The sequence below is a fragment of the Curcuma longa genome, chromosome 11 (assembly GCF_044706935.1).
Source record: "Curcuma longa cultivar G26 ecotype Majalengka, Jawa Barat chromosome 11, ITB_CL_G26_1.1, whole genome shotgun sequence".
In the NCBI taxonomy this organism is placed as follows: domain Eukaryota; kingdom Viridiplantae; phylum Streptophyta; class Magnoliopsida; order Zingiberales; family Zingiberaceae; genus Curcuma; species Curcuma longa.
In genome coordinates, this window is record NC_133871.1 from 11296222 (window position 1) to 11323947 (window position 27726).

Sequence of the window (27726 nt, forward strand, 5' to 3'; positions counted from 1 at the left end):
AGTTCGACTCATGGGCTAACCAACTGCCGCCGCTACCAAGACAAGCTTGACTGACATAATCCAGCATGGCACATCCCTCGTGGGTTTGGCTAGACAGGGTGATGGGTGGCTCGGCCTAATTGCCACGTGTGCTCTCCATCCGAAACCTTTTGTTTTTTGTGTTTTTGTCTTTTTTTTTTTTTGCTTAAGTCGAAAGCAGCCACCCCTCTCCTCGCGAAAGCTGTTGCCCTCTCGCCTCCTCCCGACTCACACCTCCTGCTTTGCTTCTATATCTATCCCAATTCTGGAACCTTCCCATCGTCATAATTCAGATCACCGACGCCCTTCTCTTCTCTTCTCCCTGAAAATAATCGAATGAACGGCTCTAGCTCCACCGACGCCGCTGCGGCGGCGCAGGCCGATGGCACCGTGGGCGCAGCACCTGGGGAGCTTCACCCGGGAGGGATACTGGTTCAGAATCGAAGCGACGCGGTTTCCGGTCCCGGCGGCAACCTCGTTAAGATCAAGGTTCTCCGCGGCTCCCACTTCCTTGACGTCTCCGTCCCAGCCGAATCCACCTTCGGTAGATCCCCTTCCCTTTACTGATTCCATCGCCCCTATTGATCCCTTCCTTCTTTTGTTTCGTTGACTATGATGATCGATTCATGGTTTTAAGGGGAGCTGAAGAAGGTACTTGAGAAAGAGACTGGTCTGGAGCCGCACGAACAGCGGCTCTTATTCCGGGGCAAAGAGAAGGATGATGATGGCTGCTTGCACATGGCCGGTATCAAGGACATGTCCAAGGTCGTGCTTTTAGAGGACCCTGTGAGCAAGGCGCGGAAGTTCGAGCAGATGAAGCGGGATCTGTATATGAAGAAGGCTTACGATGCCATCGCAGCCGTGAGAGCCGAAGTGGACAAGCTCACCACCAAGGTCGGGGCCTTCCCGGCGTATCACCTGTTAATCTTCTATATTCCTTCCAAATTTCATTAAATCCAGTTTATTTATGACGTAGGTGTCAGCTTTGGAGGCTGCCGTTCATTCAAGCACGAAAGCTGATGCTAAGGACTTTGCTGTTTTGACTGAGTTGCTCATGATGCAATTGTTGAAACTGGACGGCATTGATGCTGAGGGCGAAGCCAAAATGCAGAGGAAGTCTGAGGTGAACATATGCATCTAGATTTTGCTGTAATTAGAATAAATTTAGTTTTATTCTATAGTGTTTGTTGCATTATTTATTAGCTAATCTTGTGTAGTATCCAGCTACTCAACTTTTGTTTTTTTCTCATCCGCATTCTATTATCAGATATGAAATCTCCTTTTCCTGTATCAATGCATCTAACAACAAAAGTTTGCCCTATTTTATGGTTTTGCTTATATGATTTCTCGATGTTGGGATATCAGTGCACATATAAGAGCAATCAAACTAAGTATTTGTTGATTTGTAACTTTCATGCTTTGCTTTCCAACTTCCAATAGCCTAATGATGCCAGGTTTGAATGTAGTTATTTTCTTAATGTCTTGAGTTAATACTGCTCAAAGTTGTGTAGCCACTTAATGCATTAGGTACTTATTTACTCCACATTTTTACTCTATTTTATTTTTATTTGAATTTGGCATCCTTTGATCTTTGCTCATGGGGTAAATGCAACTACACGAATATCTAGTGCTAGTAGGGCCTAACAGAGAAGATGGATCTTAGATCTTCTGAGAACACTTGACCTAAGACATCAATAACTGGTATGGCAGTGCTGTGGCAGTAGCTTCACTGCAGCTGCTGCCTCTACAACTGCCTCTACAACTATGAATCTTCAGGTGAAAGACTTGAAAGGATTTGTAGCATTTGCAAACCATGCACAACCATTGTTCCTGAGATGGCACCATCACCACCACTGCCATGTGATTTGGAGGAGCTTGAAAAGGCAATGCCTAATGAACTTCCTTGAGGTCAATCAAGACTCTAAATTGGGTTCACAATGACCAGCTGCTTTACAAGCTAGTCAAAATGGATTTTGGAGGAGCAATGCTGATAAATCAATGATGATAGATGAAAGAGAACTTCAGAGACATTCAGATTTTGGGAGTTGTGGACACTGTTTATAGCTGAAACTGAGGAACTCCTGTACTATCCGATTTTAAGCTTCTACCTCTACCCATCTACAATGGAACTAATGATCTGATGGCACCTAGGTGATTTCCATGAGATAAACTTGTCATTATGAATTTTGTTGTACAAGATTTTTTTGACAATTCCAAGAACAGTTGCATGCCATTGGTATATGAATCTCCCTATAAGTTCCATGGTTATCTTCAGTAAATTCACTCAGAATTCAAGGAACATGTTTGCAATTGCTAGACCAAAGAATGCAAAGAATCTGTTGACAATAAAGTAACATCTAGATGAGATTCACAGGTTATGTCGGAAATTTAATGTAGAATTTAAAACCATATCGGAATACTTTGGGTGGTTCCTTTGATGGTAATAGTGGGCTAGACTCGATAATCTAGAATTTATCTTTTAACTTTATAACAGACCACCTTAGATTGTTAGAGAAGTGAAAGAAGAGTTTCAACATCATGCTTGGAGCGGCCTAGAAGTCCAAAAGGAACAAGTGAAGAAGGTTATTGGGTAATTTTAAAAGCGATGTATACTTGTCTAAATATTAGTCATAGTTCCATTTTGACTGCAATTAAAGGAAAAAATTGCTATGGAAGACGACTTTAATGGATTCTCTAGCTGGAGAGAGAAGCATAATTAAGTATTGTCAGTATTGTTGGATCGAGAACGTGTTAGGGGAGGTGAATAGAGCGCTTCGTACGCATTCAGAAATCGTTCGAATTCAAATCATTGCAGCGGAAATAAAACAAATCAACAAACAAACACAGTTGTTTTACTTGGTTCGCAACCGCTTGACTACTACTCCAATGTCCGCAGTCAGTTTGACTGCTTACTTGAACAAGAAAAAGATTCATTTTTTTACAATAGTACGGTTCGGTAACAAACCTACTGACCCTTAGAGATTAAGTGCACAAAAGAAACATAAAAGACAAAGTAGCAACTAACAAGGTGTTACCAAAGGCTAGGCTCGTTTGAGCGCGTAACGGTTTCGTGGTGTCATTGAAGCTTGAGCACGTCGTCTCTCGGAGGTTTGGATTCACAGAGTAACACTTGGACGGTCGAGGAAGTAGTTCTTTCTCAGCTCTGGTTAAATCCTACTTTTATAGAGTGATCTAGGGGCTTGGATCCAATTTCAGGTGCCTCTAACGAGGCCAATCCGATCCGCTTCTTCAGTGAGTTATCCACCTCCGGGCGCCTGGAACCCTTCCGAGCGCTTGGAGTGCTTATGTGAGAACATCTGACCGAAGCTTTATCCGCGTTAAACTTTATCCTTTTCTGGATGCTTGGATCCCTTTGCGCTTAGAAGTTGACATGTACCGACCGCTTCGCGCGTGCTAATTCAGTCTGCTCGTTGGATTTTGTCTTTCTGGGTTCCTGGAGCGTATCCCAGCGCTGGACCATTTTAGGCGCTCGGAGCTCCATCCGGGTGCCCGGAATCATCGATTCCGACCAGCTTCCGTTTTAAGTTCCTGCATTACAAAGTTAGCACAAACACTATATGATAATGGGTATGATCGATAACTTTCCAGTGCGTCCTCACTACTCCACTGTTTGATGTCTCAACTTTTGATCTCCCGTGAAACTTCAAGTTGGATCAACGCTTACTGCTTTCTTTCCGAGAGTGCGTCCTCATTATTCCGTTCTTGATAAGCATGGAGAGTTTACCTAATCCCACTAATCAGGATTTCCTTGCCTAGTCTCAATTAGGACTTCTTTTGAACTTGATAAGCATGTTAGATCACAAGTACCCTTAACCCTTTGCCAATATCAAAACTTTGGTTCGATTGCATGGTGCTTTCAACACGAACAAGTATCATAGAGATAGCGAGCACGACACAAATGAATGTTGATAGTTGATGGAGAAAATTAGAAAGTCTATAAAGAGAGGTTGACTAAAGAATTTTGTTGCAAAGCTAATGAATAAGTGGAAAGAGAAAGTAATTGAAGCTTTTGTTGTTTTACACCATCCCATAGGTGTAGTCGACATGATTGTCAGAGGTTTGGTTGCTTGTCGAACTTTTCATGATATATGTAGCCCTATGTTTATTGAGCAACACTATCTGTTGGTAAGAGGCCAAGGGAAGAGAAACATGATCCCTTCTTTTATATGAGCATAATGCGTGAAGAAATAAGTTAGAGTACGATGATAAGGTATACGTTGATACTAGATCATGATCTAGAAGTGTTGCACATGTTCTCTTCATCTAGGCCTTTGGAAAACTTGTTTTACTATGGGTAATTTGAAGATAAAAAAGACTTGGTTGACAACAATAAAATAAGATATTTTTTTAAAAATATAGATGAAGCGAAAGAGAGGAAGACAAGACATTTTATCCAAATAAGATATATTAAAAATATGTGCAATAGGGTATTAGTAAATGATGAGACATGAAAAGAACGATGAAAGAGGTATTTTTATCAATTTTTAAATAAAGGTTTAGATGACTAACTTAACTTAGGTAATTTATGTAGATTACATGAGTATAGAAATTTAAATTTTTATCATATAATTCAAATTTCAGAAGTAGAGCAAATTTTAAATGGTATACAAAATGAAAAAATAGTTAGTCCACTCTTAGAGGTATCGAAGTATCTTGGGAAACAAGGTATTGAATGACTTACAAAGTTATTCAATTTGATATTGAAAACTAAAAAAATGTTTGATAGTGAAGGGTAAGTACTCTAGTTCCCTTATATAAGAATAAAGGAGATGCACAAAATTGTGCAAACTATATGGGTATTAAACTAATGAGTCATATTATGAAACTTTGAGAAAGATTAATAGAAAAAAGATTAAGGAAGGAGACTACGGTGATTGAAAATCAATTTGAACTTATATCTGGAAGGTTGACAATAAAAGCTATGTATTTTCTCAGACAACTAATTGAAAAATATTGAGAATAGAAGTAAGACTTACATATGGTATTCGTGGATCTCGAAAAAAATTTTATGATAGAGTCTCAAGGGAAATTATATGAAGAATTTTAGAAAAGAGAGGAATTAACATAACGCATATTTAACTAATTAAAGATATATACGAGGATGCAAGAACAAGAGTGAAGATTTCAAGCGGATTAGTCGAAGCGTTAAAGATAAGGTTACATCAAGGATCAACTCTAAGTCCTTATCTTTTTTTACATTAATTATGGATGAACTCAGTCAAGATACAATACCACAGTACATGTTGTTTGGAGATGATATTGTTTTCATGGATGAGACATGTGAAAAATTAAATGTTAAACTTGAATCTTAGCGGGAAATGCTAGAAGTAAAGATTTTAGCCTTAATAGAGTAAAAAGAGAAAATATATGAAATTTAAGTTTAGCAATATTGGACATGATGAGACAATTGTTAAGATAAGAGATGATAAGTTGTCTGTAACTGAGAATTTTAAATATTTAGGATTATTTTTGCAAAAGGATGAAGGGATTGAGAGAGATATCTTACATAAAATACAAACGAGATTGTTGAAATGGAGGAGAGCGTCAGATGTTCTTTGTGATTGTAAAGTACCTTTAAGACTTAAAGGAAAGTTTTATAAAACGACAGTTAGATCTGTTATGTTGTATGGAGTTGAATGTTAGACTATGACTCGAACATATGAGCAGAAGATGAGAGTTGCAAAGATGAGGATGTTAAGATGTATGTGTGGATATATAAAGATGGATAGGATAAGAAATAAAAATAATAAAAATAGGATGAACCTGCTATGTTGTAAGGAGACCACGTTTAAGGTGGTATGAACATGTACTTAGATGACCAATAAATACTCCAGTTAGGCGATATGAAACTATGACAAATGTGCATATTAAACGAGGAAGAGGAAGATAAAAAAAAGATTGTTAGCAATAACAAAACAAGATAAAATTTATTTTAATATAAATGACGATATAGTAAGGGATAAAACTTAGTGACATAGAAGGATCCATATAGCCGACCTTATTTAGTGGGATAAAGTTTGATTGTTGTTGTTATATAAATGATGATATAGTAGGGGATAGAGCCTAATGACATAGAAAGATCTATATAGCCGATCCCACCTAGTGAGATAAGGCTTGGTTGTTGTTGTAATTAGTTGTCATCAAGAGGAGGGTTGCATTAGGTTATCAAACCGTTAAAACATAGGCAAATATTATATATTGATCTATCAAACTATTATGTTAATATTAGGTTGTTTTTCGGAAGGAACGCGTTGTAGAGTATGATTGCAATGTCTTCGCAAGGATATGAAAACTTGAATGCAGTGTTAAATATGCAAGAGTTCTCGCTCTCTAGGTTAGATAAGAACAAATATTCTAGGAATATTGATTGTCTTAAATTTGGAACATACAATATAGAAATTCTCACTGACAAAGTTATGGAGGTAGTAAATATGATGTTCATAGAAAAATTAATATTTTATATTTATAAGAGACAAAATGAGTTGAGGAGATGACAAAGATGATAAAGAACTCTAGTTTTAAGTTTTGGTGCATAGGAAATAGTAAAACGAGAAATGAAGTAAGTATTATTATAGATATTTCGTTAAAGGACAAAATAACAGTAGTAGTTAGAAATAGAGATAGAATTATAGCTCTTAAATTTGTGGAATTAAAAAAATTTATTAATGTAATTAACATATATGCACCTAAAAAGAAATTAGATGAAGACATTAAACTTAAGGTTTGGGAAGAACAAAATGAGATAATATAAAAAACTTGACAAACAATACAATTTTATTAGGAGGAGATTTAAATGTGCATGTAGAATAAGAAACGAGGAATATGAGAGGGTGTATGAGGGCTATGGTTTTGAAATAAAAAAAGAAGAAAAAATTATAATGGATTTCGTGATAGCATATGAATTTATAATAGCTAATACATTTTTTAAGAAGAGAGAAGAACACTTAGATATACGTTTCAAGTATAATATCAATAGAAGAAAAATATATATGACTTCTAAGGTTAAGTGATGGAAGTTAAAGGACGGAAAATAAAATATCTTTAAGGAGAAGGTAAAAACACAAGTATTAGAAGTGGAATAAGATGACACCAAATATAAAAATAGTGGCCAATAGCATACTCGATGAATCAAGAGGACAAACACCATCAAATAAAGAATGGTGGAATGAGGAAGTACAAGAGAAATTGAATGCAAAAAGAACAATCTATAAGTTATGCAAAATCGAAGAAAACTTTAGAAGTATGTAGTAGTCAAGAAAGCAATAAGTGAAACCAAGAATAAAGCTTTTGAATGCTTGTATTGATAACTTAATACAGAAAGAAGGAGAAGGGGATATCTATAATGTAGTTAAAACGAGAGATAGGAAAACAAAGGATTTTATCCAAATAAGATGTATTAAAGATGAATCTAATAGGGTACTAGAATGGACAAATAAGAAATGATAACATTAGATATAAAGTCAAAGTTATACCTATTAAGGGAAAATTCTGAGATACACATTTAAGATAGTATGGACATGTAGACGATCAATAAATGTCCAGTTAGGCGATGTAAGACTGTTACAAATATGCACATTAATTGATGAGGAGGGAGACAAAATAAGAATCGGTAAGCAACGATAAAATAGAATAAAATTAATTTAAATATAAATGATAATGTAGTAGGGGTTTAATCCCAATGTTGTAGGAGTATCCATATAGCAATCCCCATTATTCAAGAAGTTATGAAAGTTGAATATAAATTATTGGAAGAAATATGAACTGATGATCCGATAGTGTGGCTTTTTTCTCTCTAACAATACTTTATTACTTCTGCAATATATTATGTTCACTTTGTGCCAAATTGCTACTATATCAACTATCCAAAGTGCAAGGACATTGCCATCATCATCAAGTTGAGTTGTGTTTTTTCCAACTATTTAAGGTCAGATACAAACTACATGAGTTTTTTCCTCCATTAAGTCACTGTGCAAAATTGTACAATTGACCATTTTTTAAATTAATTATTTTTTTACATATCATAATATTTTTTTAGTCTTTTTCATTATAACCTTCCACTCTTGTAGTTTTAACTCTTTTAACTATTAGTCACCATTGAATGTGTCAACGATAATGCCATGATCATTTTTTTATTCTATAATATATTAAAGCTACATTTAATTTCCCTCAAATACTAGTTATCTTTTATTTTAGCTAAAGAGGAACATGACGATCACACAAGACTGTAGCAGCTTTTATTTTAACCACTTATTTATTGAATATCATTATGATTATCTAGTATTAAATTGAAAACAATTTTGACTTGACCTTTAAAGCGAGGCTATATAGCTATAGGAAAATGATTTATCAAATAATACAATATTGTTCTTGAATATGATTGTAGTTAGTTAATTTATTCAATATTAATTAAAAAACATACAATTGAGCTTTAATGGAGAATATAAATAACTACAAGAAAATCATCATTAGTTCTAATATTAGTAACAACTATCATGCATATTTTTAATGGCATCAATGTCATTATTATAAGCTCTTCCTAAATTGGTAAAACTATACGTAAATTTTTCTGCTTTTTTATTTAAATATTTTTAATAATTGTCTATTAAATAAATTGCATCTAGGGTAATCTTCCCAATATGAAGCCTCAGGGTCATTACCCCAAATTACTGCCTGCAGGACCTTCCTAATTGATTCTTAAAAATGATTTTTCATATTTTATCTATTTATATGTTTAATAACTATTTTTTAAATTTCATAGTATAACTCATCAACTAATATCTTTATAATTACAGACTTGTATATCACTGTTACTGTTATTAATTGGAGTAGAATCCTTTTCTTACATCTTCTGTTATCTTTTTAGTTCTCAAAATTTTATTAAATAACACAGTTAGCCAAATATTACCTTGATCTTTTAAATTCTTATAAATGCCTACAGGAATATATGATGACCTTGTATTATCTTCTTCTTTCTTCAAATTTTTTAAAATCTTATTTGATCTAATTTTGTGAACAGTTAGATGATTCTTAAATATTCATAATTTTGTCTCCAAAAATAAATTATCTATAGAAGAATAAACAAATTAATATATATTTATTTATTTTTATCTTGTATACACCAAGCATTTCTTAAGGCTTCGTTTGTTTTATGAAAATATTTTTTACATTTTTTAATGTTTGATGCTATGAGAAATCATGGTCAAATGTAAAATTATTTATGGTCAACAAAAAACTTTCTTTATGGACACCGGGTATTTCTTTGTTTGGGAAAAATGATTTTTACAAAGAAACCAAAGTTATTTTTCTCACTTACCCACAAATCCTTCACTTTATTTATTAGTAACATTTTTTTGTTTTCTAGCCTTCACCATTGTTCATGGAGGTAGATCGATTTGCAAAGGCTAGCCTGGCCATACAAGATGGGAATGCCAAGTGGTCTAGTAAATTCGTGTGAGCTAAGGTGATTGACAGAGTCGAGTGATTTGGTCGAGTTAATTAATTTAGTTGTTTGGTTGGGTGAGCTGGTTGGTTCAAACAACTCAATTAGTTTCAGTGGGCTAGATGGATCAATTACCTCGACTCGAGAGGTCTAGTCTAACATCAAGATGCTCTTGTGAAGGAAAAATATTTCTGAATATATGAAAAATCTTGTAAAGGGGAGCCTTAGTGCAATGGTAAAGTTGTTGCCATATGACGTGGTCACGAGTTCGAGTCGTCGAAACCTCTTGTAATACAGGATAAGATTGTCTACAATAGACTCAATGTGGTCCGACCCTTCCCCAGGACTCCACATTGGCGGAAGCTTCATGTACTGGACTATCTTTTTTTTATATATATATGAAAACAAAGAACACATATAAAATTGTGTGATTTAGGGGCATTAAAATAATGAGTCATACTGTTAAATTTTAGAAAAGAGTGAAAAAATTTAAGGAGACCAAAATTCAATTTATGTTCATGTCTAGAAGGTCAACAATAGAAATTATGCATCTTCTCAAACAACTAATTAAAAAGTATGGAAAAATAATATGGAGAATTTTAGAAGAGTAAGGTGTTAACGTAGTATATATTGAAATAGTTAAAGAATATATATGAGGATGTAATGTCAAGAGTGAAGATTTTAAACGGATTAATCGAAATATTTCCTATAAAGATAGAGTTATATTAATGATCAATTCTAAGTCTATTTTTTTTTATTAATCATGGATGAATTCATTGACACATCCAAAACACATTCCTATAGTTTATTTTATTTGCAAATGATACTGTTTTGGTAGATAAGACACGTAAAAGATTAAATACTAAGCTCGAATCTTAGTGGGAAACATTAGAAGAAAAAAAGTGAAACGTTTTAAGCCTTGTAAAGATAGAATATATAGAATTTAAATTAAATAATATTAAATGTAGTAAGATAATTATTAAGATAGAAGATAACGAGTTACTTATAACTAAGAGTTATAAGTATTTAGGATTGCTTTTGCAAAAGAATAGAGAAATTGAAAAAATGTCTTACATATAATAAAAACAGGATGGTTGAAATGGAGAATCATAAACTATCTCTAAAACTTAAATGACAGTTCTACAAAATGACAGTTAGACTTACTATGTTATATGGAGTTAAATATTGGGTTATGACTCGAGCACACGAGCAGAAGATGAGAGTTGCAGAGATGAAGATGTTAAGGTGAATGTGTGAATATACGAGGATAAACAGGATAAAAAATGAGAATATTAGAGAGAAAGTCAAGGTTGCACCTATTGAAAGAAAAATTTCGAGAGATGTGCTTAAATGGTATAGACGTACTTAGAAGACTAATAAATGCTCTAGGTAGGTGATGTAAAACTATGTTAAATATACACATTAAATGAGGAAGAAGAAGATTTGATTACCAATAATAAAATATGATAAAATTAATTTAAATATAGAAGATAATATAGTAGAGGATAGAATCCAACACACACATGTTCCTAGTATAAAATAAAATATTTTGCCGATTGCTATGCTTATACAATTTTTTATCCCTTTTTGCTACTTTATATTTCTATTCAAATTATCTACATGTCTATGTCTTTCACTCTTTAAATAGTGACTTTAAATTAGCATCTTTTGCATATAAATTTTTTTCATGCAGTTTCTAAGATGGGTAGTCATGCATTCCAAGGTTACTTTATAATCCTTACACAATTTATCTAGAAAGGTAAAATGATTATTGGCATTGCTAAAGGTGAACAAATGCTCTTTTCTCTCTTTCTTAAAAGCAAGCATTGAGAATTAGAAGATTCTAAAATTGCACTATGCACTAACCTCTTCATTTCTTTTGGTATATTGTGAATAATTTAATTTAGGTACTCTCATAATCCTCTTTTGATCAATCAATCTTGCTGAGGCATATAAACATAATGTTAAGTATCTTATTTTCTAAAACTAGTTGTAGCACAATAAATTTTATCTTCATATCTTTTTTACTGTGACAAATATATTCTTATAATCCTTTTCTTGCATGATACCCATTCCATTTTTATACTTATCTTCAGTATACCAAATTTTAGAACATATTTTTCCTATTTATCTAGCCTTTTCTCCAATCTAGTTTATTTCTTGTAAGCAATTTATGTTAATTTTATTCGGCATCTACTAATTCTGGCACTTTCTCGAGAATTATTCTACATTTATCTTTTGCTTATAATCATTGATTAACTTCATCTAACAATTTGAAAACCCTTATTTTTGTCTCACATCCACATCCACATCCAGATGTTGTTGATGTGATGAGTCACTTTTGGCAACTTCCTAGCTCATCCTTTACTTATTTGAGGTACTTGAATGATGAAGTCTTTCCACCTGTGGATGACGGCACAGGTTCACTAAAAATTGATTCAAGAGTTGACATCGGTTGTCTAATCCTAAGGCAATTCTCTCTCTTTTTTTTTCCCTTAACTTCGAAATGTTACCATGACTTTATCTTATTGTGTAAACAGAAAAGAGGAAAAATCCTACTTATTCCCCTATCGAGAACATTTTATCTTCATTTTTGAGCTAACAGTAATTGTGCAGTTGGTTACTTCCAATACATCATTGTTCAAGAATCTAATTTCCTTGCAGGTTCGCCGTATCCAGAACATCGTGGAGACACTTGACTCGCTAAAAGCATTAAATTCTAACCCCTTCATTGACAACAGCAGTGCTGTCTCCGCAACTACTGCATGGGAGACATTTGATTCTGGGTCAGGAAACCTAAATGCACCTTTTCCGAATACATCATCTGCGACGATTAACAATGATTGGGAACATTTTGACTAGCCTTTCATATGGAAAGGAACAAATTATACATCGTTTTTGCTAGCTGATATCTGTGTCGTCATACTCAATCCTCTAACACTTATAATGATGCCATGATCATGCACGTAGAAGGCAGCACAACAAAGTTCTTTTCAGAAGGCATTGTGTAACGGGAAAATAAATTTGTTTGCTCATCACTGTCAATATGGTTAATTCAGCTTATAGAATGTTTGGATACTGGCATGATTATGATTGTTATATACATTCTTGAAACCTCTTGAGAGTTTATGATTGTATTTGTTCCAACAGTGATTTGTGCCTGTTCCATGAATTATTCTTCAACCACTCTCCCATGAGCTTGGGCACTGTTTCAGAATGGTGGATACCTGGAGAGTGTAAGAATAGCTATTCTCTAAAAATAGGTAGGAGCATTACTATTGTTAAGAGGCTATCTGTATTTGAATAACTTGAATTTGCAAGTGAACCGGTGGTCTGCAGTTCTTTCAATGAAGCAGATCAATGAACTTGATTGGATTGACAAACCCTCTTAGCCTATGGACCCAACCAATCCTATCTGTCATCCTCGGCCAATTGGCCTGCTTGACTTGATTATCATGCTCGACTATATTGACCCCCACCTTGATTGATTGGCTTGATTGGCATATCTAACTTTGGTAGACTAATAAGCTCTAGCTTGGCTCCATCGACTTAGCTGATTTGCTTAGCTTAATCAAACTACTCGGATTGCCTAGCATGACAAAATAAAACTACTAAAAACCATAGTTCAAACAATTCTTCTTTCATGGTTAATGTAGCCAATCTAGGTCTAACAATATATGATATAGGTCTTAAGCTCAATTTGAGATATCAAACCAAATTGATTTCTTAAGTTTTTAGGATCTAATGTTTACTCCTACCTCCAACAACTTGTTTAATGGGGTGGCTAGGATTAAACCTAAATGTCCTAGGTGGTCGAGATGTGTCCTCCACATTCTTAATATTTTCTACTTTCCTTCTTTCATTGTTTACATCTCCTCTAGCCTCCCTTTGAATATTGCTTTCCAAAATCAAATTTTCAAGTCCAAAAGCAATTTCTTTGTTCAAGTTGTTAGACCATTTGTAGCGGCTAGAGGGAGTGAATTCTTATTTATAATGAGTTAGTATGCAGTGAAAATGAGAAGAATAAATTCAAATAATAACAATAAAAAAAGAAAAAAAAATAAATCATACAAAGACTTACGTGGTTTGCTATTCCACGACCTATGATATGTTGATCACTCTTTGCAATATCACTATTTTTCTCCTTTTGAATACTTTTCAGAAATGAAAAAAATCTCTTACATATTAAACAACAAATAATATATAAGAAAATACAAATGAAATACAAGTAATAACAGTATATAAAAGTGTTTTTATTTTGTTTGCTTACTTATTGCTTGCTTTTCAACTAAGGCTTTGAAACACATCAACATTCACCTTATAACCAGCCAAGAACCCCTTATGAAAGCCTCCACAGAATCAACCTTTTTAAACTTCTTCTCAAGTCTGAAAAATGCTACCTAGTTAGCTGATTAAACACCTCCGATCGACTACTCTTTACTAGCCAACTAACTTCCCTTCACCATTTGACTAGACTTCATCCATAACCAAATATAAATATATGTTTTTATTGAGTCAATTACTTATCAATCGACTGCTCAACCAATGTTAGTCAACTATTCAAATCTTGAATCTATCCAAACCATAACTTTGTAATTTTGGATTAATCAGTTGACTAATTCTCTAGTCGAGAGACTCTGATTACCAATGCTAAATTCATGTTGTGCCAAGAGACTATGTCTCTAGGACATCCTTGTTTGCCTAGACTCATCAACCTTGACTTATTAGGACTTCAGTTACCTAAAGACTCCTTATCCTTGAGATTTCACCTATTGCCTAGTATCCAACTTATCTCTGCCTACCAGGACTTCCTCTTGCTCAACCTAAGGTCAACCTTGACTAACCAGACTTTCACTACCTAGAGACCTATGCTCTAGGACTTCCCTTGCCTAGATACTTTTTGCCTCTAGGACTTCATTTGCCTAGAGTTTATTCTTTTGAGACTTTAATCTTTCTTAGCATATGATCAATCTTAAACTACTAAGACTTCACTATTGTCAAATATTCAATTCTCCTTGACCTACTTAGACTTTTGTTACCTGCCTAACATTCAATCCTCTATATCCTATTATGACTTCTTTTGCCAAATATCTAGTCCCCATTGACCTACCTAGACTTTCATTGCTAAGTATTTAGTTTTCATTGACCTACTTGTACTTTCACTGTCTAACATTTAGTCATCGATAACTTGCTAAGACTTTTCATCACTTTCCAAACATTAGGTCCTCTTTGACTTGCCTAAAGTTCCCTACCAATACCTATTCAATTTTTCATCATTTGCTAAATATCTAGTCTAACTTGGCCTATCTAAACTTCCACTTTTAACATTGGTTGGACTTCTAATCATCTACTAAACATCTAATACACCTTGACATGTCTAGACTTTCACTGTCAGGTGTTTGATCTACCTGATCCACCTAGACTTTCCATCAGCCAAGTGCCCATTAAACCTTGATTCACTTGAATTTTTCATCTTCTAACTCACTTGTTGAACTTTCACATCTATCAACACCTATGGAACTTGTACCATATGTCACGTCCTGAAAGATGGCTGGTCTGAAAAATTCGGATAGCATCTCCTCCGTAACAATTCAAAATCCCTGATTACACAACTCTATTGGATGCTTTGACGAGGAGGGTCACAGCTTGGCTTAAGGCCACACTATCATATGCAGGGAAGGCGTAGTTGGTGGCCTCGGTCCTACAGGGAGTCGAGTGCTATTGGATGTCTGCCCTACCCATCCCTAGTGGAGTTATTGATCATATTCATGGGATATGCAGATCATTCATGTGGACTACCCAGCGTCCACTCATTGCGTGGGTAGAGCTATGTCGACCGAGAGCAGAGGGGGGTCTTGGCCTGAGGGACTTACGGGCTTGGAACCTTGCCTTATTGGCCAAGGTTTTATAACGCATTCAGGACAGGCAGGATGCCCTGTGGATCAGATGGATACATCACCGGTACTTATAGCGGGTGGGGATATGGGAGTGGACGGCAGGTCATGGTGATTCTCCACTCTTAAAACAGCTACTATACATTAGAGACAGACTCCTGACGGCGGCTGGGAGCCTAGCAACGGCAGGGCAGCTTCTCTCATCATGGTTCCAGCAGAGGCAGGGGGAGTTCAGAGGGCATATGACCATTTTCGAGGTGTCCGACTGCGGCAGCCATGGGCGGGGACAGTCTGGCACCGCTCCATCTAGCCGAGTCATGCCTTCACATTTTGGCTGCTAGCATGAGGGAGACTGCCTGTACGTGCCCCATAGGATTACTTGCCAAACAGGTGGTGTACATTATGCCGACAGAAGGAGGAGATCCTGGAGCATGTTTTTTTCCGATGCAAGACAACCAGCCGCCTATGGGGATGGATACGGGCATGGTTGCACATGCGGCCAGAGATGACCACATATCGGCGTACGCTGAGGATATTTAGACGGCAGTATCGGAGGACTTCCACTGCCTCATTGGCACTACACATAGCCCTTGCAGCTTTGGTACATCATATATGGGGGGTCCGTAACTACAACATGCATGAGGGGAGGAGATTGGAGGAGACAACACTCATTCGAAGGGTACAGACACACGTATATTGGGCGATGGACATCTACACAGATCGAGAGCTGAGGCGGGAGTAGGCCACGGCGGACCACGACGTCTTTGGGATTGGATCCATATCACATGTATTTTTGGACATCATGCACATTCACTTACATACATACATACTGCATAGAGGGATCATTAGATTAGCTCACATACTAGAGTAGGAATCTCCTTATATTTATGTATCTGCATTTGTATTCACATTAACATACACAGAACATTTGCACAAACATACACTCATGCATGCATACTAGCACTGTAAAAAAAAAAATTTGGGGTGCATGGATCCATCCTTATAGATCCATCTAGTCCATAGCAAACGGCTTGTGGTAAAGACGTCTCAAATCCGTTTTGGCTAAGGCTTTGTCAAAAAGCCTATGAGGGTGAATAGGTCCACCGACATAACCTATCTAGTCCGTAGTAACGGCTACGGTAAAGACACGCCAAATCCGTTGATAGCTGGCCGCTTGCTAAAAGTGTGCAGCTCCCTGAGCTTCTTAGCCTTGGAACAATGGACAGGTTCTTTTTGGAGGCTGGTGTTGGGATGAATCCTAGCTATGTAAATAAACATTCTGAAATAAGAATCACATTTTGGTTAATATTTTACAGTGTCCATTTAATCTATACTGTAGATTAACATGGTGTGCGGAGTCACACACAGAAGACCATGTTATCAGTCCCTTATAGATTATAAACAGTGTTCACAACCAAGATGGATTGGACAAACCATCGGAGTAGTTGTAGTGTAATTTGGTCTTAGTCTGTCTTGACTATAGAATTACACTAGTACACTTAGTGTGTATTGAGCAGGACCATCTGAGGATTGTTCGATTTATACTGACTATATAATCGAACTAAACCTCTGTTACTATAGATGTACATGCTCTTAATCCCGATATAATAACAAACACGTGTGCTTAATATGTACTTCTTTAATTCATCAAAGGGTGAGGTTTAGATCGATAGATCAATAGGCCCGATGAGTTGGGAAGTAGTATTATGTACATGGTGTGTTGTTGATTATAGAAGGAATCTGTGTCCTATAATCTAGGTTGATGATGTCCCCTTGAGGAGCTCATAAGGATTATCATGTAAACCCTGCAGGTGGACCTTGTCCGCATGATAATAAGGTTGAGTGGTACTACTCTTGGATTAGATGTCGATTAAATACGAGTTGTCAGTAACTCATTTTAATTGACGGACATACGATATCTTAAACACAGGGAGACTAATGTACTGATAGTAAGAAGGAGCCCATATTGTAATATGGGATTGGTGCGGTAGTTCGATAATAACTCTTTAGTGGCATGAGTTATTATTGATGAACTAAGGTTGTGTGTTCGGGGCGAACACGGGAAGCCTTAGCTCATCAGAAGGCCAAAACCAATTCCTCCTCTAGGTCCCTGTTGTAGCCTCTGGGAATCCTCAAGTCCACCTTGGAAGAATTCGTGAAGAAACCAGGCATTCGAACCCATGCTAAGGGTGTAATCGATCAGCTGATCGATTACACACCTTGGTAATCGATCAGCTGATCGATTACCATGTTTTCTCCTCACCGCGAGTGGTAATCGATCAAGGGATCGATTACCATGCTGGTAATCGATCACCTGATCGATTACCAAGCGGAGATTCGGAAAATAGGCTGGTAATCGATCAGCCAATCGATTACCTAGTGTTAATGAGGAAAAGTTACGTGAGTTAATCGATTCGTTGATCGATTAAGGCTCGCGGGTTCGAATTGGAAACTTCCGAAATCTTGCCGTTTTCTCCGATTTGATTGATTGCAATCATGCCATGTTTGTGAATCAATCATACCATGTTTATGGCTCAAATTATACCATAAATAAGGGATGGCAAGGCTATAAAAGAAGGGGTTGGCAAGGGCTTTGAGACACACACAAATTCTTCTCCTTGGTGGCCGAGACCTTCTCGGCAGCCAACACCTCTTCTCCTTCTTCTTCTCTTTTCTCCAAGCAAAGGGAAGGAAGTTTTAGCAAGCCATCGGAGGAGAATTCTGGTGGAGAAAATTCTCGAAGGATCGTTGCCCACACAACGTTCGAGAAGAGGAGAGGAATACGGCAGAAGATCAAGAGGTCTTCGGGTACAAACTTCGTCCTTCCGAAACGTCGGAAGTAAGGTATAATTTAATGTTTCCGCAATTAGTTAAATTATTCTTGGATCCTGTAAACCAAACACAAGAGCCCAACGATCGGGCAACTTGAGATCGTTTCGAGAAAAATTTTTGTTCTGCAAGAATTTACCGGAACGGTTTTTCAAGACTTTCCCATCATGTCGCAGCTAAGACGGCAGAAGGGGAAGGGAGTGCTTCTCCTTTTACCGTTATGCTTCAGGAGTACGAGCGAAGTACTCTTTGTCAGATGGACATCTATAAGGTCCTTGATAGCGTGTTCCAGTCCTTTCGGCAGGGTCTGGTGGAACTCCGGCTGGTCCATCAACATTTGCCCTCCTTCCTGCGGGATCGGGCCCAATGCCGTCTACAGTTGAGGACGTTGATGGAAGAAACTCTCTGGGAACTTCTCTAGACAAGGGGGAGATTGGAAGAAACGACCACCGAACTCTCCGAATGGAAGAGGCGGGCAGCCGCCAGCACGGCCCGCCTGGAGCAGCTAGAATGAGACCTACAGGAGAGCCAACAGAAGCAGGCAATAACTGAAGGGGAGATGATGGTCGCGAGGGGGCAGTTGGAGCAAGTCGTAGCAGAGCGGGACGGGTTGCTAGCTCGTGTGTCCGCGCAGACACCTTCAACGTCTCAACGGTCAGTCGCGTCGGATGTGGAGAAAGTAGTCGACCGGCTGTCCGCGGAACTAGTCACGACCCAGGTTGAAGCGAAAGCCGTGAGACAACAAATGCTGGAGCAAGAGTTAGCCGCAGAGCACGGTTCAGCTGAGCAACGGGCAGCCTTCTTCCGGTATCCAGAGTTTTTCGAGGCCTTGGCGGACAGGAGCAGCCAAATGCTGCGCTATGGATTTGAGGGAGCTTTGCGGCAATGCGTGGAGACGGGTCTTCTCTCCCAAGAGACGGACATCAGCCACCTTGACCCGCTGTGGGTCTTCGAAGAGTTACCTGCCTCTGTTAGGGCCGACAATCCTTAGGGTCGTTCTCGCTTTTGCCGCTGTTTAATGTAACAAAACTTGTTTTGTTGTTGAATTTTTTTCTTCGTTAGTCTGTGACTAAGCAACCCAAAATGTTTCTGAGGGTTTTTAGTTTGGTTTTGGACCCTTAATGGTACTTCACCAATTTGTTACGACATGGGTGGGGCTCGAGATTCGTGTTGGCGTTCTGGATCTCCGTCCTATGTTCCGGATTCTATCCGCTCCGAAAAGCATAGAACCCCACAGGATAAAAATTTTATCCCGCCAGGATCAATTGACAAAGTCTACAAAAGACTAAGTCAATCGATCCTTCAGGATCGCCGATTCCTAAATTACTAACTACGGTTTCTACAACTAGTTCTAGTACGAAAAAAAACTGCGGAAAAATAAATCATACCAGAACCTTTTAGATGACCTCGGAGCCTTCCGCTGTATTCCTAACTTCTTCCTGGACGTTGGGTGGACAACGAACCTCCAGAAATAAAGGAACTGCAACTTCCGGATGATGAAACCTTGGATCGCCTTTCTTCTTCTCGCAGCTGCTTCGCCTTGTCTCGTCTCCTTGCTAGGATCCGGCCACCACCTTGGAGGAGGAGGTTCGGCCACCTCAAGAGAAGAAGGAGAAGGGGGCGGTGGAAGAAGAAGAAGAAGAAAAGGAAGAAGAAGAGAGGGAGGTGGCGGCGCAACAAGAAGAGGAAGAGGAGTTTCCGAAATCGTTTCGTTTCTCTTCTTTGGATTCTCTTGAATTGATGTGCCGCCCACCCCTTCCCCTCCTTTTATAGTATCCACGCCAAGACCAAGCCTATTCCGCCCATTAAGAAATTTTTTCTAATTTGGATTGATTCCAATAACCAATTCCAAATTCTTAGAATCATCTTAAATCTAGGCCTTTAGATTAGCATGCTTGGTTTTCCACCGTCGGATCTTTTTGATTTGGTTTTTCCTTTTTATAAAAAAAAATGAAATCAACCTTATCCTCATCTAGATGTGGCCGGCCACCCTTGGTTCATCCATTGAACCAACTTTATATAAAAAGAGAAAATAAAACCGAACCGAAGAGATCTCATCCGTCGGATGCAACTTAATCTCATCTAACGGTTACGATATAATCTCTTTTAATATAACTTAATTGCTCCGATCCAACGGCTGCAATTTAATGGCTTGGGCGTGTGGTTCATTGAACCATCCTTGGTTCACCTCGTGAACCGGTTCTTCCTTCCAAAGAGAATTAAAACCGAACCGGAGAGATCTCGTCCATCGGACGCGACTTAATCTCATCCAACGGTTCTAATCTATTCTCTTTCAATCTTCTTTATTTATTTCGATCCAATGGATGCAACTTGATCTAATCCCACGGATACAAGCTGATCTCATCCATTAACTCATCCTACGGTCGAGAACTAATCTCATCCAACGGTTGAGATTAAATCTCATCCGACGGCTGAGAACTAATCTCATCCGTTTGATTGCATCCTTTTGAAGATGTCTTTAGGCTACAGTGGGGACCTCGAGGAGGTATTGGATCTGGCCTTCTGATGGGTTTCGGATCCCGTATTCAACCCCGAATACACACCTACATCCATCAACAACGATCCATTCCACTAGAGGATCATTGTTGCACTACCAATCCAATCCCCAAATTACGTTATGGGTTCCTTCTTATTATTTTATGCATTGCTCCCCGTGTTTAAGATATCGTATGTCCGTCAATTATCTGAGTTCACTGACAACTCAATAATCGACATCTAAGACCTTGAATAGTACCACTCAACCTTATTGTCAGCCGGACCAAGTCCACTTGCAAGATTTGACTTGACAATCCTTATGAGCTCTCCAAGGGGACATCATCAGCCCTACTGGGACACGGATTCCTTCTATAATTAATGGCACACCGTATAAATAGTAACATCACCCAACTTACCGAGAATATTTGATCTGACGGAAAGATCTCACCCTTTGGTAAATCAAAGCAATAATTACTAAGTATAGGTGCCCATTTATTACATCGGGATTAAGAGTGCATAATTATAATAACAGAGGTCTTGTTCAATTTGCGAGTCAGTGTAAATCGAACAACCTCAATGGTCCTACTCAATACACACAAAGTGCACTAGTGTAATTCTACAGTCAAGACAGACAGTCACCGAATTACACTACAACCGTTCCCGATGGTTTGTCCAAAGTCATCTTGGTTGTGAGCCTTAGTTTATAATTCACAAGGGACCGATAATCATGGTCTTCTGTGTCTCACAGACACCAAGTTATCTACAATGTAAATTAAGAGGACTTTATTGCAAAATACACTATTGCAATCATTTGACCAAAACATGATACTTTATTTCATAAATGTTTATATACAAAAGAGCTAGTCTTTTCAGTATACTTCCTAACAATCTCCCACTTATACTAAAAGACTATGCTGTCTTTTTCTGTCATCCACTAAAAGGCTACGCTGTCTTCTCCTGCCATACATCTGATTCCCATCCCCTCAACATGCCGATCACAAGCTTTCGCCTGAAGGGCCTTGGTGAAAGGATCTGCCAGGTAATCTACCGATGCAATCTTGGCGACAACGTTTTCTCCTCTACCTACGATTTCTCGTACAGGGTGGTACTTGCGCTCTATGTGTTTACTTGCTTTGTGGGCTCATGGTTCCTTCGAGTTTGCTACTGCACCTCTGTTATCACAATAAATTGTGATAGCTTCGTGCAAACCAGGAATCACCTTTGAGTCCATCAAGAAGTTTCTGGGTCATACAGCCTCTTTGGCTGCCTTAGAAGCTGTTCAGCTTCCATACTTTGACCCAACTTCCCTAAAGTAATCACAAAACCCTTAGGTAGACTTACTACTGTCCCTATCTGATTGGAAGTCTGAATCTGTGTAACCCACAGGGACTGACTGGTAAACCAGCACATAATCCCAAGTCCTTCTCAGGTACTTCAAAATATGCTTTACCGCAGTCCAATGTCCCTGTCCTGGATTACTTTGATATCTGCTGACCATGCCCACGGCAAAGCAGATATCTGGTCTCGTACATGACAGCACACAAGTGAACAAAGATCAGGACTGGAGGATTAACCTTGTTTGGAGTCATCCATTTCTGCAGATTGTCTATTGCGTAATTGACGGACTTGATCAGAATACCCACCTGAACGCAAGTAACATCGATCGCAAAAGAACAAAAGATTTCAGTTAACAAGACGCGAGATTTTATAGTTTAAAAAGAGTAAGTTAATTACATGCCTCATCTCTGTAGGCTTCCGCTCGGTGCTTGCCGAGGTCTTTCTCCAGGGCCTTACATATGTCATCTTCTTTGTCGTAGAGGAGCCTGCGCAGCGCTTTGAGCTGCGACAGCCTCCAAGACAAGCTCTCGTCTTCCCGCTCTCATACGCTTCTCTCACCTCCTTCAACTCCCCTTCCATTTGATCCCCGATCGCGATCTCCTCTCAATTTCCTCGTCTTGAGTTCCCTTTCCGATCGAGCGGACTACTGCTACGGCAACACCAGTTGGCATGCGCTCCCCTTGTAATTGGATAGCTTTAGACCATGTGATTCCTGCTGTTGTGGTAGTTGATCGCAATAAATTCTAGCGAAACAATTAGGCGACAGTGGTACATACGTAATAAGTATGAGCATTATTAGGAGCCATGCAGCATAGCAGCGGCCACCAGCCACCGACTTCGCCATACAATAAATTATGATGCATGCCTAAATGCTGTATTGATGGAGGTATAAAGATGACTGAACAAATATTTAAAACAAAACAAAGCAAAAAGATGCATCAAGATCATCCGTAACTCATTGTTTGACATGCAAAGGAAATGTGGATGCAAATGCAACCATGCACGCATCATTGGACTAGTCATGAAAATGGAATGATCATACTACTATATATATAATATCATGGGCAATTTAATTAATTACGTGGTCTGAATGAAGCTTTCACTTCAATGTAAGCAGTCGCAATGTGTCGGCCTTAAAGTTACTCTCTAATAAATGAAGATGCGTGGAGGTTGCAAGTTGCATACTTTAAGTGTCCTTAGGCAAGATTTGGTCACAGTAGAATGAATGGATGAGGGGACTTTGCGGTTTTCATGAAGTACAGAGTTTTAATTAGGCTGCCAGTAATTGTCGATTGTAGTTTGTCATATGTGAGGAGGTAATTCAATTCAATATAGATTTGAACCCTTATCTTTTTTTACAAGTTTATTCCATTATAACCAACTCAGTTATGTCCTGAAAACAACTTTCTGCTCTCAAATCTCTCTTGTATATCTTCATGGCATTCATTCACAGGGATTAGATGCATAAATAATACTATGATTGTTCAGCACTCCTTTCGATAAAGAATAATCTCACGTATTCAATATTGTATGAGAAATCTCATGATCAAAATTTGACCATTAAGATGGCAGATCTTGGACAATACAATAAGCAAAATATTATGGAAATCATGATTTAAAATCTAGTACAACTTCGGACGAAACAGTTGAATAAATCATCGAAACTTAAAATCATTTGAAATTAAAATTCAAAATCTCAAATTGTACCATAATTTTGAGAAATTATCTGTACAAATAATATCAAATTTTAATAATTTATCAAAATATATGTTTAGATTATTTCGCTTTGTATAGTTCAAAATTTAAAACCATATTTGACACTTCATTTCATACAATATCAAAATAATATCATTCTAATCAAATACCAAAACTTCAAGGAGGTTCAAGATTTTGAACCTTCATTGAAACTATAAGTATATGGTTCGAGATGCCCAAAGCAATACAGATTCATGAGTAGCAAAAGTACATTTTTAAGAGGGCCGGGTATGTACTATAGCAACCTGTACAATAAAAAAAAACTCTAATTTTCATTTTAGTTGACTGTACGATATTAACAAGCTATTGGTTTGGCCAAATTATAATCACGAATGAGCTCAAACTTGCACCTGAAACAACTTCACAATGGGTTATTAGTCAAATAAAACTGGAGTAGAACAAGGACGAAGCAGTCTCCTCATAGTCAAGGAGCTCTCCTAATCAAACTGCCATTAATTACCAGTCAAACTTGCACATTGAAGCAAGCCTTTTATGTTCATATCAGCTATGATTTAGATACGCGATTAAAATTTCAAGTGGCATATATATACAAGTATTCGTTACAAGATCTTGTCCCTGTTTTGATGCAGGTTGTGTACAAAAGGAATATTGGAGCAAATGTGAGATGCTCAATGTTTAGTAAAAAAAAAAGTGCATGACCAAAGGCTCTAGTAATGAATTACTGAAAACATAAATTCTATGCTCAAAGCTTAAATTATCATGGAATTAAAAGCAAGTTTAAATGCCAACGTTTGGCAGAGATCAAAGCTTACATTATCATACTCAAGTCTGGGACAGGATTATTTGAAGTTTGAAACTTAAAATGCGTCAGTCATGCTCAAACGCGGAATAATATTTCATCTGTAGTTTGAAACATCATGCAAATGATAACATTTAGGAGCCCCAAAAGGACTCAAGCGTATACAACACATTTATGAAGCCAGAAAAGGACTAAAAATCCCATGCAGTTATTGACATAAAATAAGTTTATTGAATTAAGGTTACAAAATCATCCATCAACTGTAAAGCATAAACATACAAACAGTAGATAAGTTGTTCGTTGAATTGAGATCAGATCAAAATCAAATGCCTTTTGATATTAGTAGCCAAAGAATGTATCAGCATTTAAGCTAATAGAGCTTCACTGACAGATGCTATAAATCACAACATAGACTAACTAAATTCCTAATGTTAATCCTTTCCAAAATGCAGAAGACCGCTCCATTTATCTATAGGCAGCTCCAAGAAGGGAAATAAACTTGAAGCATGGAAAAATAAAACCTTTCACTTACAATAATCACCATATCTCAAGCCATCCTATTCAGTCATGATGTACAAGGTTAACGCCCTCACAAGGAATTTGCAGCGGACCCATATGCTCCTCGTTCACACTGCCCAACTACAATTCTGAGAGTCCCATTATGTTCTTGACCTAGCTTACTGCATAATCTCCTAGGTACCTGAAAGGAAACAAAGTTCAATTAGATAAAGAAATGGCAAGAAATATCAGCTAAAACCCAAGAAAAGGGCATTTTAAGTAGAGAACAAACCAACTGCCATGTGTTGCTCAATGGAGTGCTAACAACTAGAATTTCAGTCACGTCAGGCAAAGGAGGAGATAGAGGAAAGCAGAATACTTTTCTTTTGAGATCATCTCTTCCCTTAGCTCGTCTATATAATCCTAGAGTTGTATTTTCATTCTTTCCAATATTGTTCAAGAAAAACATAATAGGTTTCTTGCAGACAGATCTGTATGGATCCCTTGTGTCGAAATCAAACTCCATCCTATTACTCTTTCTGTTCCAAGCAACATAAGTCCGTTCGGAACGTTCCAGCTCTCTTGGAGGGACAATGGTTGGAAACACTTGGATAACATAACCCAATGAGACTGCAAATGTCAACTTTTTCCCCCTGTCATAACAAATTGATCGTTGCAAGAAACTCATAGAATAGGCTTTCATAGCCTTGGTAAAGAGTTTCAGGCTTCCAAGAGAGCTCAAGCCAGGATAGAGGGGATCAACAGCTTCAACATGATGTATTGAGATGAAAGGAGAAAGTGGGTGTGCAGCCAAAAGACCATGCGCATTTCCTCTGATATCCCACTGAGGCAACACAGAAAAAGGGAAATTCAGAATTAAACGGCCAACAATACGGAATCTTTATGGATAATTAAATAAAGAGCTCCTGAATTATGTTTTGGCAACAGAGATCAGTCAGTATATTAGAATAAAAAGTCCTGATATGTAGAATACTTGATATATAGAACTAGCAAGAGGATAGAAAACAAAGAAACTCCAGTGAGGAAGATGAAGGGTAGAATTAGACTAATAACATGGGAAAATAGAAGGTCGTTTCTTTGGAATGGAGGAAGTAAAATGAGAGTTGTACGATATTAATTTTGCTACCCATGTTGTTTATCGGAAACGAAAGAGGTTGTTAGAAACAAATGGTTGAATGCAACACATTTAATCATTACAAAAACAAGCAAACAAACAGTGTGTTCTAACTAATTAGTATATAATCTTGACCATGTGAAAAATCCATAGTAATACAGGGAGCCAAGCAAGAAAATGATGCAGTACGTCTTAGATAGGGAAAGAAAACACGTAACGCACCTGGTGGAAGCCATACTCGCGGCTTAGCGGGACTCCAAGCTCAGAGATGCATGCGTGCAATCGGTCGTCGCTGCCATAGAGCCTCGGGTACCTCTCAATGCAATCGTCCAACATCCTGGAAAGAGCATCGGCAAGAGGATAGCTGATGGCAATTCCCCCGCCACCGAACGCCATCGCATGGCTAAAGTAGGTGTTCGCTGAGTGACTCTCTGAAGGCCTCCCGACGTACACCATCTCTGTCCAATCGTACTTGGAGAGAACCGTGACGAGATTATCTGTGCAGAGGATAGTGTCGTCGTCCACGAGAACGAACCACCGAGCCCCGTGATGGCCAAGCCGGAAGGACTCGACAAGGATGCGAGCAATGCGGAGGCCAGAGGGGTGGCCGATAGGGTTGGTATATCGGAAGCGAGAGATGTCTTCCGAGACGAGGACAGGAGGCAGAGATCTCGCAAGGGAGGAATTTGGGGGCAGTCGGGGCGCATAGTCATCGAGCCAGACGTGGCCGCGCATGGCGCTGGGGCGCCACCAAAGGCGTACGAACTCGCGGCGTCGCGGCCAGAGTTGGGCTGACCCTCCGATGCCGAAGACGAGGTGGCGGAGGGAGAGAGGGGCGAGATCGCCTTCGTCGTCATCCCCTTCGTCTCGGTTGCGGGATGAGGGGGCGGGCGGAGGGGAGGAGGGCGAGAAAGTAGAGGCGGAGGAGCGAATGTGCGGCCAGTGGAGACGGTGAGAGGGAGAAGAGAAGACGATGGAGAGCCAGGCGGAGGTGGCGAATAGGAGGGCGAGTAGGGCGGCGGCGGATGCGGCGGCGCGGCCACCGCGGCGGTGGGAGCGGGGAAGGCAGGGGCGGTTGGAGACGGAGGAAGAAGGGAGGGCGGCCATCGTCGCCGTCATCGTCGAGGTCATCGGCGGCGGCGGCAACGGTCATTGGTCGACGTAGAGACAGGGTTATATTTTAGGAAGGAAAGAGAAGAGGAGAAGGTTGAAAATTTCACAGGGATCGGGACAACGAAGCACACTAAAAGAGGAGGTTAGAAGAGGGATGCATTTGGAGGAGATGACAGGTGTTCAAATGCTACATCCTCCATGGCATGGCTTACCACGCAGACGCAGCGAGCGCCAGCGACAAATTTGAGATGAGCGCAACGGGTAAAGAAAAGTGTGAAATTGCTTATTACCTGATTAATTGCCTCGAAATTTAAAATTACAACGCGTGGCGTCCAGCCAGGGCACGTTCGAACCGTCAAATTGATGATGTGGTGTGTGCATCCGTTTGAGCGGGTGGCTCCTTGCGGGCATGATCTTATTCGGATAATAA

At 38.5% G+C, this 27726-nt stretch overlaps 2 protein-coding genes across 2 annotated transcripts; one reads left to right on the plus strand and one right to left on the minus strand.

The window, feature by feature from the left end:
* Positions 1 to 208: 208 nt before the first annotated feature.
* Positions 209 to 12664, plus strand: LOC141840528 (BAG family molecular chaperone regulator 4). The gene is made up of 4 exons (XM_074728542.1): positions 209 to 562; positions 656 to 912; positions 995 to 1141; positions 12143 to 12664. The coding sequence occupies exons 1-4, from the start codon at positions 355 to 357 to the stop codon at positions 12338 to 12340; spliced, it is 810 nt and encodes a 269-aa protein (XP_074584643.1). The 5' UTR covers positions 209 to 354; the 3' UTR covers positions 12341 to 12664.
* A 12217-nt stretch (positions 12665 to 24881) lies between these two features.
* On the minus strand, positions 24882 to 27314 carry LOC141836983 (uncharacterized). The gene is made up of 3 exons (XM_074724472.1): positions 26406 to 27314; positions 25341 to 25892; positions 24882 to 25250 (listed from the first exon to the last, which is right to left on the minus strand). Exons 1-3 carry the CDS (start codon positions 27312 to 27314, stop codon positions 25140 to 25142), a joined length of 1572 nt encoding a protein of 523 aa, XP_074580573.1. The 3' UTR covers positions 24882 to 25139.
* Positions 27315 to 27726: the final 412 nt, after the last annotated feature.